The sequence below is a fragment of the Apis laboriosa genome, unplaced genomic scaffold, assembly GCF_014066325.1.
Source record: "Apis laboriosa isolate Shangri-la unplaced genomic scaffold, ASM1406632v1 scaffold71_cov137, whole genome shotgun sequence".
Classification (NCBI taxonomy): Eukaryota; Metazoa; Arthropoda; class Insecta; order Hymenoptera; family Apidae; genus Apis; species Apis laboriosa.
The window spans coordinates 1,231,401-1,249,494 of NW_025224229.1; the positions used below are offsets into that span (position 1 = coordinate 1,231,401).

The window sequence follows — 18,094 nt, forward strand, 5'->3', positions numbered from 1 at the left end:
GCAAACAAATTGCTTTTTATTGAAAAAATTATTATTTATCATATATATATATATCTTAAAACAAAAAATAATTAAAAGTTTTTAATTATATTTTTTATAAATGTGTAAATATGTGTGTAGTTTTTGATATATTTTTAATTAATTTTTTTATTAGATTTTTGTATGGAATGTATTTTTGTTTACTTTTTTTTTATATTCACTTGCTAATATTATTTATGCATTATGAAATAACTTTTTATCTTACATTTTTATTTTTATTAAAAAATTATTTAATTCTAAAATATTTGAAAATTAAAATTATATATAAAAATAAAATAAAATTACTAGATTGCGAATTTTTATGCAAATTTATATTTTTCATATTTTACATAAATGAAATAAATATACAGGATATTTCCCAGATTTTTTTTTTCAACAAACTTCAACAACATATTTTATAGAAGAAAAAAAAAACATAAAAATATGAAACATATATAAACAATGTAATATAATATAAAATAAACATATAAACAATGGATGTTTTCATTTAGATCTGTTTATTGATAAAGCTGATGTATTATATAAATATATATATATATAATATATATATGTATATATATTTATTATAAATTTAATTTTTTTGCATTTTGTCTAATTTATTTATATGCAATATTGAATCTTTATAATTAATTATTTTATTTACATATACATATATATATATATTCCCGTTCATAAATAATAAGTAATTCCTGGATATTTGCTAATTTTAAATATATTATTAATCATTTAATTATTAACACTGATTTGTGAATTTGTTTTTTTTTTTATCATTATCTAAATATTTTTTTTTCATGTATTTTTCATAACGATTTTTTCTTCCATTTAATTGTAAATCACAATCTTATAAAATTTGAAAATACTTATGATATTATGATATATCATAATATAGTATATATTTTATTATATAATGAAATCTTAAAATTTATATAATGGATTATTTATTATTTGATATATTTGATATATTTACGGTATAATACAGTGTAAATTATTCTATTTATTTTTTTCAATGATACACGTTATTATTATTGCTTGATGTTCAACGATTTAAAAATAAATTTATATTAAAATTAATATTTTTTTTACTATAAATGATAAATCATAATATTCATTTGTCCGTATTTTAAAATATATTGTTAAGTATCTAGTAATTTATAAATAGAATTGTATTTTTGTATTCTAAATTTTCTTTTTTAGAATATCTGAATAAAAATCTAAAGATATAAGATAAACTAGTGAAAAAAACTAATCTTTTTTGACCGACTTATTGTTCGAAATAATATCTATTAAATTAAATTAGCAATATAATTTGTTGAATATTCATCTAATTTATAGCTATTTATTCTAACTAGATTGATAAATGTATATTACATGTTACATATAATTTTATAATATCAGAAGACAGTAAAAAAATATATATACATATATATGTATACAAACTTTCTTGTTAACTGTTTGAATTTTTTTATTACGCGAATCAATTATATGTTAAAAATTAAAATGAAAATATTATATATTAAAAATTATATAAAAAATTAATTAAATCTATTCATAAATATTCGATATTAATTTTATATCAATAAATAAAATGAAAATATAGATACATATAGGTATCTTTTTTTATACATATAAGAAAAAATATTCATAAAAAGATGATATAACATAGATTTGAAATAATTGTATAGAATATACACTTTTATTTAATTTTACTTTTATTTTTTTATACACTTTATATGTGATTTTATATATGATTTTCTTTTTTGTATATGTTTAGTTATTATGTTTAATTGCTAATTAATTAATGTACGTTTTCATTGCATATTAAAGTAAATAAAATATATTTTGAAAAGCATATAAAAATAAATAAAATGTATTGAAAAAAAGATCTATTTATAAAATTTACATTATGTTTCATATTTCTATTATGTAAATTTTTAATAAAGCATTTATGAATTTTTTTATTACATATTTTAGTCTTATTTTTATCTATAAAATATATTGGCGATACTTGTATGAAAGAATATCTGGAATATCCTATATTGTTATTTATTATATAAACTATTGTGATGAATTAATGATGATTACGTTAATGAATTGTTAATCAAATGTGTAATAAATAAGCTTTTTTATAATACAAGTTATAACTAATTCAATATTAAAATATGATATTGATTCATATATATTATAATATATAATACTATATAATATAATATATAATATATAATATAATATAATACTAATAAATTTAAATATATATATTTATATATTTCAAATGCATTTTGTAATATAGAATAATCTTCAAATTAATTTTTTAACAATTAATTTTTTAATTAATATACAGATTTTTTTCAGAAAATTTATTCATGATTAAAAAAATTATTTTTACATATTATAATACAAATTATAATAAATATGTAATAAAATTATCAATATTTCACATATTATTAATTGAAAATTTGAACAAATTTTAATTGTATAAAAATCCGCAATTTAATGATTATATTATTTAATATTAAAAATATATTAAGATGATATTTTGAAAAATCTTAAATTATTTTGCAAATAATTCCAAACAATAAGATTATTTATTTAGTTAATAAAAAAAAATTCATAATTTAAATTCAAGCTATTATTTTAAATATTTTTGTAGCAAATTTTGAAAGAGCTAAATGCAACTTTTACATTAAGTAATATTCTATATTTTTTTGTATTCTTGTATGAACCTCTGTTCACTCTCTCGATGTCTATACTCGCATCTGCCTATGTCTACCTTATCTCTGCCTGGATTGTATAAAATGCAATACAACTTGTCACTTATAAATATCATATTCCATCAATTTATCCAAAAATGACGATATACGTCATTAACAAGACTGGACGGATTTTATTTAAAACGCAGCGATCCTTTTCCGTACCAACTGCAAAGGAAACAAAATCAAGTGAAGAACCTGAATCGAAGGTATTCTTTTATTTATTATAAAACTTATTATAAAACTTTTATATTTTAAATTATAAAACTTAAATAATATTTTTTTAATTTTTTTAAACCTAAATTTTTTTATTAGAATAATTACATGGATATTCGATTTAAGAGAAAGCAATTAAATATTTATATAAAAAATAGAGAATGATTCAGACGAAAATTATAATATATCAAGAGTTGCATATTATGTTTATATTTATTTGATTTCGATAATTTTGAAAAATCCGATAAAAATTACATTCAAATTTTTAAAAAAAATTTTATTTTCTTTCCTTTTTTTTTTTCTTTATTTTTTAAATTTCTTTTAATTACTGCTGAAATATTGAAAAGATATTGAAATTTTTCATAAAAATGAAAAAATATATTCTTTGATGGTAACAAAGAAAAAATTGGAAAATAAAATTACAATAAATATATTTTTCTTCAAATTGCATTCTGATGAACAATCAATTCTGTGGATTTTTATATGAATTATTTTATATGATTATGTTATATGCATTCCCTTTTTCAAAACACAAACTTGCAGAAGTTTAATTCTTGCCATTTGGTTTCTTTATAATTTTTGTGAAAATAGAAATACATTTGCATTAATTCGTCAGAAATTTATTTCAACTTTTAAACATATCAACTTAAAAAATGTAACACATGATTAATATAAACATAAAAAAATATGTAATATATATGATCATGAACATTATTATTATAAATACTTTGAAATTCTTATGGACGCTTCAGAACTTTTTTTAAAAATTTGATCTAAATTGAAATTTGGTCTAAATTTATATATGGATACATAGTAATAATATGAAATAATAAAAAATTATTAAATATAAAATAGATTATATTTAATTATTAAGATTTATATTTAAAATTCAATATTCAACATTAGAAAAATATATTATTTTTTTACAATCATACTATATGATATTTATATTATAATTATTTACTTTATTTACTTTAATTACAAATTAAATAATTATTTAATTTGAAAATTAATTTTGAGATTTTATATGTATATGTTTTACAATTTTATTTTATTTACATTTAATAATCGCATCATAAAATGAATCTTTTTGAAATGTAATTAAGAAGCGATTTTTTTTATAATTATTTGATTTTATTATCATAGAGATATTCATGATATTTCAAAAATGAGGAAGCATAATTTAAGAAGTAATTTCAAACAACTTTTTCCTTTTCAAAACTTTTCGTTTTGATTTTGTTAACGAGTTTTAAACAAACAAGTTCAAACATCATGTGTTGAAGTATGCTATGTAATATAATTTTATAATATTAATAACTAATAATATTTATAATTATACAATTATAACAATATAATTTTAACAATTTCTATCTTCTCTAATTAGAATACGCATTCACAATAATTAAACTATTTGTCGCATTCGTTCTACAATTAGTAGAATGTTAGAACGCAATTCGAATGAAAACTGCATCGACTATAACCATAGTCTAAAGAATGATAATATCTAAATCCTTACAATGATTCTACACATATCTAAATCTACAATAGATATTACACATATAGTATATATTTTTTTTTTATAATAATAAATTAATTAAATTGATTTTTCAAAATTTGTTAATATTTTTAATATTGGAACAAATATAAAAGCATATATTTTACTTAACATTTTAGTTAACATTTATAAATTTTTAAATAATAAATTAAATATGCTTTCTCATGTTATAAAAATATTAGTAGTTTTAAAAAAGAAAAAGAATAATTGATCTAAATCTAAAATTTTAGTTTCTAAAATTTTGAAATATTAATAAAAAATTTTCAATACTAAAAACATTATAACATAATTAATTCAATTTTTTATTAATATAAATATTAGATAGATCTATTAGTTATATAATTCTATATATAATATTCTATATATAATATAGAATATTAATTAAATTTTATTAAAAATGATGATAAGATAACGTAAGATTTTTGTAATGTAATGTTGTTAATATTATAAATTATAAAACTAATTATATAATTTATAAAAGATGACTTTTATATCTTAATAAAACTATATAATTTAAAATTATAGTAAAAGTATATTGTACGTCTGATATTATGCAACTTTTGATTGAAATAAATTTTCGAATAATGAATTATACCATGAAATAATTTAAAATAATAAAATTAAATAATTTATATTATATTATTAAAAATAATTCTCTATTTTAAAAGAAATTTAATTTTTATATCAATATAAAAATAAAATAATAAAAGTATATAAATGAAAGTTCAACTATTTTAAGAATCCATTTTGCTGCGATGATATTATTCTTAGCACTAAAAATAATATACAGGATATTAATATATTTGTGGAATATTTTTAGAATATATTTTTAGAGATTTAAAACAGATACAAAATTGATATATAGAAATGTTGATTAAAATTTATTTTTTTTAATTATAAGCAATTTAATTTTATATTAAATAAAGCAAAATGAAAAGAAAATGATTTCAATTAAAAGTAGAATTATTTTTTTACTTGTGTCTTTATTTTAATGTAAACTTCAATTACTTATAACTTAATAAATAAATTTGAATCGACATTTTTGCAATCGACATTTTACCAATTTTTAATAATTGTTTTGATCTCTAGAATTAATGTAATTTAAATGTAATCTATCAATATTTCAACAGCCTATATATACAAAATAAAATAAAATTAAATTGAAATAAAAATAATATATATTAATATACTTATTTAATAATTATTATATAATGATTTATACAGAATCGAAGTGCTAGAGTAAGCGTGAGCAATGAAAACAATATATTATTGGACCCAGAAGTATTGACAGATTTTTCTATTCAAACTTTGGTTTTAACTGTTTTGGTGACTTTAGTTAAAAATTCAACCGACGAAAATGAACAACGGATTCTTTATGAATATCTTGCAGAAGCTTCGGTGGTCTTTCCAAAAGTTTTTCCTGTAATGTAAGTTTTCGTTTTTTATATTTTTTAATATATCATATATTGAGGGAATTAATATTATTAATATTGTTATTAACATTTTTAGTAACATAATTTCTTTATCAATGAGAGTGTATTCATTTATCATCAATTTAATCAATTACTTGTTTTAAAATTTTCTCAATTTTTAAAACAAAATGAGATTGTTGAAATAGAACAGAAAGGAATTATTAAACAACCACAAATAATAATATAATATTTTAAAATAAGACTATTAAAATTAAAAAAATTAATATAATAAATTTAATTTTTTTATAAATTATACTTTTTCAAACGATAATGAAAGTTAAATCATATCTTTTGTATGTATAAACCTAATCATGATTCATACAAAATATTAAAATATTAAAATTTAGACAAAATACAAAATATATTGATAAATGAACTAATGGATGATATATGTATATATGCGTGTGACATAATATATAACTATAATACATTAAAATATTAAACACAAGATAACAATATAATCATGAAGTTAGAATAGTTCAAAATAGCATAATCTTTAATCTTTTTTCATGTATCTAATATACATATTTGTTTGATAACAATGTTACTCTTTATCAATGGAATTTATTAAAATATTATTAAAATATTTATTAAAATATTTCATAAATTATTCATGTCTTTACCTCTATATATATTTTTATATAATGATATAATAGAATTATTGAATATATCATTTAAAAAAAAAACAATCTCACAAATATAGCTTTTTGAATATTCATATTCATTTTTTTCTCCTAACATTTTTTTATTATTTGCAATTGATAATTATATTTAGAATGATGTCATTCTAAGAATTTGGATAAATAACATTTTATAATCTTGCTTTATTTTGCAATAAATCCATACTATAAATAATATCATGCTATATTGTATTAATTTTTTTTTAATATGCGTCTATTTATATTAATAATATATATATTTTACAAAATTCATATTCTTATAAATGAAATTTTATATTTATTTTAAATCTGATTATATTAATTTTTTAATTTATATTTTAATTCTTATCATTTATGAATTATATCCTATCTAGTATATAAAATAAATATATAAAAAAGATTTCAAATATTAGAAATTGCTATTTTGCAGAAATTATTAAAATGATTTATTTACTTAAAATAATTTATAAATAAATCACATATATAATCACGTATATCACTTATACACATATTTAGAAAATTTAATTTTGTGAAATTGTAGGTTATTTTGATATTATTTCAATTCTTTTACAGTCATAATTTACTTGATGCAAAAATCAATAATGTATTATCTTTCTGTCATGATCAATGTATATTGAATTCTGTACAAGCAATTATACAGAATATGATCGCATGTGAGGATACAAGTCAACAGCAATTACATTATTTGCAAAGTTGTGGATTTGGTGGATTATGGAGATTCGCAGGTCCATACACAAATGTAAGAATACATTTATAATTATTTAATACATAGTTATTTTCAATTTATATATAATATATATATATATTAATAACAATAAAATATATAAATTAATAAATATATATAGAAATAAATATACATCTTTAGAACATCGATTCTAGAAGTCAAATCAAACAAAAAACGAAGTAATATTGATTAAAATTTATTTATTAAATTATAAACAATTGAAGTTTGCATTAAATATATGTATTATTATATGTATTAGATATATGTATATGAATTAGATTTAGATAGTCTTATTTATCTTCAACATATCATCATCTCGCTTTTTCTTTATCTCATTTCATCTTACGCAAACTTAAAAAAAATATACTATATACTTATATACTTAATATACTTATATACTTATATATTACTTATAACTAAATAAATAATACTTATAACTAAATAAATAAACTTGAATTTTTATATTTTTGTATTTATTTTGATAATATTATTATTCTATAATTTTTATGGTTTTTAAAATTTTTATTTAAAAAAAATAATTTATTTAAATTTTTTTCAAAATTTTTTTTGATTTGAAAATTTATATTTGTACATACGTATATGTTGCAGTCTAATTGCACAGCCGAAAGTGCTCAATTATTTGTTAATTGCCTGGAAGCTATGGTGGAAACGTGTTTACCAGTAGATGAACCTGAAATTTTAAGCACTGAAATCCCAAGTGAAAAATTTAAACGATCCGATGGTCATTATTCAGATATTGCACAAAGAGGCAAATCTTCAACTCATGGAATTGATCGATCAAGTGCCCGCATTTTTTCGGACAGAATGGACGAAGCTTCTCATAATGCTTCTTTCGTTCACAGAGAGTAAGTAACTGATAGTTAATTGAAATATATTTTAAATATTAAAAATATGAAATAATACAATATAATTTTATTAATATATATTATTATTGATATATTAATTATAAATAATATATATTAATAATATATTAATAAATTAATATAAATTTAATAAAAAAAAATAATTTTAGTCGCAGTATAGAAAGCAGAAATGTTTCATTGGATTCAAACCAAGAAGAAAATATTATTAATAATAGTAACAATTCATTACCTTAGCGATTAATATATGAATCCAAAAAACAGTGCAGTAAACATGGACGAAAAGGACAAGTAGGTCGAAAATTACAAAGACAATTAAGGTATGTTATATATTTCCAAGTTGTAAAATAAGTTAGATTAATAATTAATAATAATTAATAAAATAATATAGAATTATATACTGTTCATTACTGAAAAGAAGTTTCACAGAACAACATAGGGGCAAGAAAAATCTTTTGCTACAATTGTCTATCCATTTTAGACACTTTGTTGACAATCCTAACTCCACATATTACTATAGTAGTAGAAAAACTATGATTTAAATCGGAGTATATGTAACAAATATGCTAGAAATAAAAATGCGTATGAAAATAGGTCTCCCACATAACTATTTAACTAATCTGACCTGCATTTCTTCTGCGAGACTTTTTTTCAGCAGTGAATAGTAAATACTTTTAGAAATTAAATATTATTTTTTAATTTTAAAATTATTAATTTTATGATTTATCATATGTATATTTTATCATTTTTGAAATTATTTATAATTATAAGAATTAATTATAATATAGATTATTGTACTAAATATTAAAAATTTATAGAATTATTTATTTATGCATATTTCATGATTATTACATAATGCATACATAATTTGCAAAATAGAAAAGAGAATAATTTTATTTTAATTTTATAATATTTTTTCATAAATTTATTATTATTTTAAAAGAATTCTATCATATTTATATTAATATATTTTGTTTGATGCTAAATTCCTATTGTATTATTTAATACAATATGGAATATTATTATTAAATTATATTATATACATTTAAAATTTAAAATTTAAATTGATAATTTTTATTAACAAAATATTAATTTTTTTTTAAATAAAATTTTTGCTATTTTAAATTAATTGCAATTCTTTATTGATATTTTTATAAAAATTATTTATAATATGAAATTATTTAAAATATATTTTATATTTTTTTTTATTTAAATCAGATACCCATAGATAATACATTTTTGTTTTTCTTAATTATCAATAATGTTCAACATAATATTTTATTTTATTTTTTTTCTTGTGTTAACTTTTGTATTACTTGTATATTATTTGTTATTATATATTTATTATTTAGCATATCATATGGTTTTTATTTACAGTATTTTTTTGATTAAATTCAATTATTTTAAAAAAAAATTGTTTGAATTCTTGTAATTATAAATACATTCAAGATATGAATCTTATATGATAAATGTCAGAAGTTTTTGATCATATTTTTGAATAAAAAAGCATTTATATAGTGAATATATTTATATAAAAAATCATATATTTTTATAATTTTAAACTGTATGTTTTCAATTTAGAAACACAAATATTTTGGCTCCGTGTTATTGCTGCAACATGTCGAATCAGTTTAATCCAATGCCGTCCACTTCACGTTAATGTACTCACTGGAATGAAAATCAATAAGCGCAATCTGTTAGTAGATATATTTGGTTATTAGCAAAGTATTTTGGTAATTTTGTTCTATTTACGTTTAATACAACGATTAATTATAAATTTGTGATAATATAGAAAAAAATAATAAAACGAATGGATGCTTTTAATATATCAGAGTTACTTTTATATGAACAACGATTTTTGCAAGTAGAATTGTTTAAACTTTTACACTGTTTTTGTAATTCATAGTTTTATGGCAATAATTGAATATTCATGAATATTTTTATTCCTTTGTAACTAAATATTTTTATATCATAGAAAAATCTGTTTCTATTTCTGAACAAATTTAATATAATCTCATGTTACTAGAATAAAATGATTAAATAGTTTATCAGGGAAATCTAATTAAATGAGTTTATTTTTTGCTAATATTTAATGGAAGAAACAGTATTTTCCGACAAATACTAGGTTCCACTTAAATTTATTTACGCCAACAAAACAAATATGAATGAAATGAAATGAAAATATTATCTTATGATGCGATAAAAAGAAGCATTAATCGAACGGAAAAAAAATGATTAATAAAATAACAGTGATTAATAAAAATACATTATGGGCACTGATAAGTTAAATCCTCAATGAAGAAGTTCCGTTGAAATTGCAATGAATGTTCAAAATGCCTGTGTAAATAAATACAGAACTTTTCTACGTGCATAAAGATATATTATTTCGGGAGGAATGTATTTATAAAAATAACCATGAATGTTCCATATTATCAGATAGTAAAAGGAAAATGCAATTTGAGACTAGAATAGAATTCTAGTTCAATGCAAAATCCTTCAAACAATATATCATGAATGAAAAACTTGTATTCCTTTTTATATTTATTCTTTGAATGTGATTGTATTTTGTTTGAGAAAACGGTACGTAGTATATGTACGTTTGCGTGATCGCGATCGTAAAAATCGTGTTTGTTTGAATAAAATTTCGGGAGGGTCAGGAACTCACCTCTTGAATATTGTAATTGCAATCCCTTGCATTTGATCATTATTAATGAAACATACATATATTTTTATATTGTTAATGTTTAATAAATTTAAATAATGGATTTTAATTGAGAATTGTTTCCTATTAATATAATAAAAAAGGAAAGAAATGCTACTTACTTAAATTAATTGAAGATATGCAGATATTTAAAAAAATATATTGTAGATGTCGAAGAAAAAATTGCAAGGGATTGATAATACAAAGATGCTCTGGACCAGCATGCGACCGGTGCATTAAAGCTTCCTCTCGTCTCGGGAAGCTCGAGCACCCGAACGGTCATTTCTAGAGTTCTTAAAATGAAACACCAATGATTCTACTGTCTACCACTTATTAAAGTACAAAATGAGACCACACGTTATTTTTTCCCGAAGTGTATAAAGACACAGGGGGACACTTTATTAGTAATTAGTATTAAAAAAAAAAAAAAAAAAAAAAAAAAAGCGATCGGTAATATAAGTGTCTGATTTTTCTGTTCAATAATGGCTACGAATATGAAAAATACATACATTTAATATATATATATATATATATATATATATAATAGTTGATCGCAGCAATAGAATATCTATACGAACTGGATAATTCGTTTGTATATAGTATATAAATATATTATATAATGCAAATTGTTTTTCGTAAGTTGTCAAAATAGTTAATGGAAAATTCTAAGAAATTTTTATTAAAATATGCATTATGTTTGAAAATGATTTTGTTGGTATTCAAAAAAAGGTGAATTGCATAAAGTTTTTGTTTTGTTTTCTTAAAAACCACGAATTTGAAAGTGCATAAAAATTTTATTTTATTTTTTAAAGAGCACAAGTTTGAAAGTGCCGAATCTTCTCTTAGTAATTGATGTAAAGCTTACGGAATACGGTATACAGGGTATTTCATATGATATATTACATTCGGATAAATATAATTTGAATTAATAATTAGCTAAAAATTTATCATGTTTTCATACGATTATTGATTATTAATTTTCTAATAATTAGCAAATAAAAATATATTTATATAGTAAATTAATTAATATTTTCATAAATTATATAATTATATATATTGTCATTCTTTTCCATATTATTTGTTAAATAAAAATATTTCTAATTCATTATAAATTTGATCTGAATATAATCAAGATATTTTTTGTTAATTTGCTTTAATTATCTATCTTTATCTATATCTATATTAGAAAATATATATTTTCAGAAATTGATATTAATATTTAATAATCTTTCTTGTGATTTCATACCAAAGATACATAATGTCATCTTAAATCAAAGCACAATTGATTTTTATATTGTAATGGTATTAAACATAAACATATAAGATGAAACATTAACACTAAGAAAGCTTAATATTACAGTAATTATATCTATTTTTTAAGCTTTTAATTAAAAGTTCAATAATCTATTGAAAACATATTAATGATTGATTTATTTATTAAAAGTAAAAGTTACATATTCTAAATATATCATATCTTATGAAATACTCTGTGGAAACATATAAATACACTATATAAATATTTGTATAGCACATGCACATTTTGGAAATTTATAATTTTATGAAAATTAAATTGTTTCAAAATTATATCGAATAAGAAAATATATGTTATTATTAGGAAAGATGTTCTATAGATTCGTATACATTTACGTCGAATGTTAATTTGAAATGTACAATCTTCTAAATGCTTGTACTTAGATATTTTAAGCGCATCTCGAATCGAATTGCGCTATGAATAAAGCGTTGTTAATCTAGTTAAATGTTTAAGTATTATATCTACTTCGTACAGTAATCGTAAATATAAAATGAAAGATTCCTTAAACACAAGTAAAATAATTATTAACGGTTTCGCATTACAAAGATTGGAATTATCGAATTCCTTTCTTGTTGAGCAAATAACAAATTAAGCGATGTTACAAAAATATAATTTACAACAGATTATAGACAAATATACTATCTTAATGTTTTCGAATGATTTTTTTTTCCTTCAATTTTATTTTACTCTGCTTTATTTTAATAAAATAATTTTATGTTGCATAAATTTATAAATATAATAATTAAATATATTATAATATATATATAATATATATATAATATATATATATATAGTAGTTTTTTTTCAATATATTCATTAAATTTCACTACTTTTAAAATATATTTTTTTTTAATTATAATGTATATTTTTAAATGTAATAATTAACATATTTATATATATATATTATATTATATTATATATTATAATATATTGAATTAAAATATATTATATTAAAAATTTTTTAAATATATAACATATATATGCATTTTATATTTTCATTAATTTAAATTAATGAAAATAAGAATAAAGACTTTACATTAATAAAGAAAACTCTAATCTTTTTATACTTTCTGTTACATATTTTAAAAAAAAATATGAACTTTTATTTGATCAAAACGCGATCAATAATAATTTTCAATTAATAAAATAATGATCCAAATAATAATTTCAATTAATGTAATAAATATCTAATTTTACATGTATTGAGGAATAAAAATATTGTAGATATCAAAAAGGAAATATTAATTATGATAATTAATCTTCAATCAGTTTATAAGAATATAAAAATAATAAATAATAATATAAAAATTGCAAAATTTTTTGCAAAAAATATATTAAAATTTAAAAAAAAAATATTTAATTTTATATTAGAGTAATTAATAATTTGATAATTAAATTAGATAATTTGATATCAAATGGATAATTGATATCAATTATGTTATAAAAAATGAATATAAAAATGATTTCAATCTATGATGTTATATTTTATCATATAATTAAAATATTATCGTTTTTAAATATATTATACAATATTTATTATATATATATATATATTATAGTAATTATATTATTTATTCTATAATTGTTGTTGCTAATTTTTTTCTACTTTTTAATAAAAAAAGGTAGTTCTAATATTTAAATTATGTTTTTAAAAGAAAAATAAAAAAAATAGTTTTTATATTCTAAAATATAAATAAAGTTTTTACTACAAATATTAATTAAATATTTTTAGTATCTCTACGTTTGGAACTATTTTGATTATTCTGATAATTAATTCTTAATTGGTTTTTATTCTTTTTTCTCAAATAAAAAGTAAAGCTATCTTTTTATTACAATAATTCTGTCAATTCATTTCTCAAAATATATATTTTTTTTAATTATAATATATAATTATAATTATAATATCAATATCATTTCATTTCAATAAGTAAAAATATATATATATATTATTACTTAATATTATTTAATAATTATTTAATACATTTAATTTGAGCTGATTATTATATTTATAAAATTTAATTTAATTCAGTTTCAATTTTAAAAAGACAAATTATATATTATATATATTTCAATATTATATTTAAGTAATTACTAAGAAATCTTAATGAGAAGAATTCACTCATTGCATTTAAAATAAATAGTTAATAAAGTTTTTTTTTAATTGTTTAACTTTTAATTTAAGATATTCCTAAATGTAAACATTTTTATTTCTGTAATTATTATAATAATAGTAATATAATAATAGAAATTACATAAATACAAAAAACAACGATTAATTAAAAAATGAATTAAAACTTATTAATGTTGAAATTGTGAGACAAAATAAATTAATTATTCTTAAAATATTTTTAATCTTAAAAATAAGTTTTGTATTATTTATATTGTATATAAAATTAAAAATAAACACAAAATCGTTCTATGCATACATTAGCATAATTGATCAAAAATGAAAATGTCTTAATATAGAATAAATTATTGTTAACTAATACGAAATATTTTTATTTTTTCTTAATTAATAATTAATAAAGCTAAATATCTATATAGAAACAAAAATTTTTGATCTTTAATTTTGAGATTGGTGTAATATAAATAAAAAGTTTAATGTTTATTCATAATCAATGAGACAATGTATTAATGTATTAATATAGATATTTATATATATTTTATTTATTTTTATAATATTAATATTTATTATAATAAATATAATATTAATATATATTATTTTTTATATTATTTTATTCTTTAACTTTTTTCATTTTTTTTTATATTTTTTAATATTTGATTTCTGCTATTTCTTATATTTTTTTTTAATTCTATTTATATTATATTATAAATCTTATTTCATTGATACAAATAATTATACATAATTTAATATTAATAATATTGATTTAAATTCTAATTTAACTCATAAGTTTTTTTAAAATAATTAATGATACATTTTATTTTACATTAAATATATTTGCTCATATATTACATAAAAAATGTTTATTAATAATAAATATATAAATCCTTCTTAAAATTAATAATTATTTTACAATTTGTCAATGTGCAATTCATATTAAATTAATTTTTTTCATTGAATCAATCTTTTTTATGTAATTATTTAGATTTTCAATATATTAAAATATGTTCTTTTAGAAATTATTATATATAAATATTTTTTTTTTTTTATATAAGCTCGAATAGATTATATAATTTTACATAATGTATTTTTATTATTATTAATTATAATCGTGATATGATAATTATTATGTGATTAATACTGAATACTTGAATAAAACAAACTATACAAATATATTGTTATGAATATTGATAGTTGAATAATATAGAGCATTATGAATCGCGCCGGTAAATATCAGTTGTTATTGATATCGAAAATATGAAACAAAGTCAGACACGGAGTAGAATGGATATACTCTTCTTTGTTCTCTGTGTAAAAATTGAATTGCTATATAAAATATAAATATTTATATAAATAAATAAATAAAATGAAGGACCGAACGCAATACTGATGTCAAAAATGGAATTCCGAAGAACTTTTTTTTTTAAAGAAAAAAGAGATACAAACTTTCTTTTTTTGAAATTAGTTGAATTTTCGAAACTCCATCGATGGGTCTATCGTCCATTATCTCGGATTATCTTGTCTTGAAGAATATCTTCAGAAATTTAGCAGATCACTATCTTCAATAAATAATAATAGAACAGCGAGAACGGACAGGATAAGTGGCCACTCTGTAAATACTCTAAATATTCATTCAAATATTAATGTAAATAATGAAATTTTTGTGACTGAGTTTAAATAAATAATTACTAACTCCATTTTTAGATTTTTCTTTATCTGCATATTATTTGGATATATTGCACATTTTGACTTCTGAAAGAGAGAAATTTTGTTTTATAATTTTATAATTTGAAATGGTAATTTGAAATGGAACGCGAACAAATGCTTAAAAACACGACCAAAACTTTGATTACCTGATTAAAAGGATCGGTACTGAGTGTGTTGACTTCTTTGATTATTTTTCAGATTATTCAAAATTGAATTCAACTATATAATTTCATTTCGATTTGAAAAATCTTTTAAATTTAAATTATGTTTTGTTTCAAAATTAATAGCAGAAAAAGATACGTCCGTTCTGTTTTGTATTTAGAAAATGACTTCATTTAATCGATATCTTCGATATTAATGACAATCGATATTATCATTTTCTGTTCTGTTTCTGTATTGCAGTTCATGTTAGTCGTAATGTTCTTCATTATGACATTTATTATAAATTTTATGTAACTTGGTTTTGATTACATTTTATCAAATTTTTTTATTATATTTATAATAAAATATCAAATAAGATATTTAAAAAATTAGAAAATTGATTTTATTTGTTTTGTTATATGCATTATAAATTAAAATGTAAGATATTTTAAATGTAAATCAATCAATATTAATATCTAGTTAAATTTTTCATTTTTTCAAGATATTATTAGTAATACATATACATATTTATATATAATTAAATCATTGATAATTAAATTTTTAATTTTCATAAATCTTAATTTATTAGATTATATAATCTTATTTCATTTATCTAATTAAGACGCTTTTAAATAATATATAATTATATATAAATATATGTACATATATAAAAATATTTATATGAATATCTTTTTAAATAATCACAATAACATTTTATATTGAATATTATCTATACAATAATGAAATAAAATAAGAAGAATTAATTCATATATCATCTTTATGATGCATACATATTTATTTTTCACATATAATATTTTCAGAATTATTTATTTTATAATTATTGATTCTCAAAGTAAAATGAATGCTATTAAAAGTTGAAAATTATTGTATTATTTTAAGTTAAAAAATATCTATATTTAAAAAATGAAATATTTTTTTTATATATCTTCTAAATGAAAGTAAAATAATATTAATATTTCATAATTTTAATTATAATTACAATTATATTATTATTCACAATTTAATAATATTTAATTTATATTAACATTTGAATATTTCATATATAATATTTACTGAAAAGTGTTTTGTTTTGTTTTTATGAATTTTTATATTTTATACTAATTTAAATTTTGAAATAAGATTTAAGAAACATTATCTTAACTCTAAATTTTTTAGAAGTTTTGATTTATTTAAAATGAAGTTTTAATATTTTAATTTATACATATAATAATACAAATTATTTATATATTAAAAAGAGGTAATTCAAAAAATTTATCTTTATAAGTTTGTAATTTGAATTTGCGATAAAATGTCAAAATAAATCTAAATTTTGTTTCTCGAAACTAATAGTATATACATATAGATTTTATATATTATTATATTATTAAAAAATATTCTTTTATATAATCATCAATCAGCTCAATTGTTTTTTCAATTAAATTATTTTTTAGCAATTATTTTTATTGATAAATAGAATGAATAAAAATAAAAAATAAATGCAACAAGATAATAGATATATTAATAACATCTAATATTTATTTCTTATCTCTCTAAAATTTATTGTTTATAAGATATAATTAACTAATAAAAATGTAACATTTAACATTTTAATATTATTTCTATAATATTTAATAATTGTTTTGTTACCATTATAAGAATCATAAATAGGTTAGAAATTGTACTAGACTAATAATTTTTTTTATTAACATTTTGAATAGTATGTACATTTCCTAGATATACACATTAGATGAAAAAATTCTAAAAAAAATATAAACAAGCATTTTAAAATGAAATCGT

The 18,094-nt window shown here is 17.7% G+C and overlaps 1 protein-coding gene and 1 long non-coding RNA gene across 9 annotated transcripts in view; one reads left to right on the top strand and one right to left on the bottom strand.

Annotated features, from left to right (window-relative positions):
* The window catches only part of LOC122719286 (neurofibromin), a 27,520-nt gene extending 15,516 nt beyond the window's left edge, over positions 1-12,004 (top strand). For 2 of the 8 annotated variants that reach the window (XM_043944963.1, XM_043944971.1), the window contains 6 exons: positions 2,909-2,995; positions 5,782-5,984; positions 7,262-7,448; positions 8,043-8,299; positions 8,467-8,634; positions 9,896-12,004. In XM_043944963.1, the coding sequence (XP_043800898.1) occupies positions 2,909-2,995; positions 5,782-5,984; positions 7,262-7,448; positions 8,043-8,299; positions 8,467-8,551 (819 nt within the window). In that variant the 3' untranslated portion in view covers positions 8,552-8,634; positions 9,896-12,004. Of the gene's footprint in view, positions 1-2,908; positions 2,996-5,781; positions 5,985-7,261; positions 7,449-8,042; positions 8,300-8,466; positions 8,635-9,895 lie in introns of those variants that run through there. The other 6 variants (XM_043944964.1, XM_043944968.1, XM_043944966.1 and 3 more) reach the window with 6 other exon arrangements.
* LOC122719287 lies at positions 9,752-16,529 on the bottom strand. The gene is made up of 4 exons (XR_006347552.1): positions 16,303-16,529; positions 16,143-16,201; positions 15,896-16,070; positions 9,752-9,982 (listed from the first exon to the last, which is right to left on the bottom strand). It is a non-coding gene; the product is annotated as an uncharacterized LOC122719287 (long non-coding RNA).
* Positions 16,530-18,094: the final 1,565 nt, after the last annotated feature.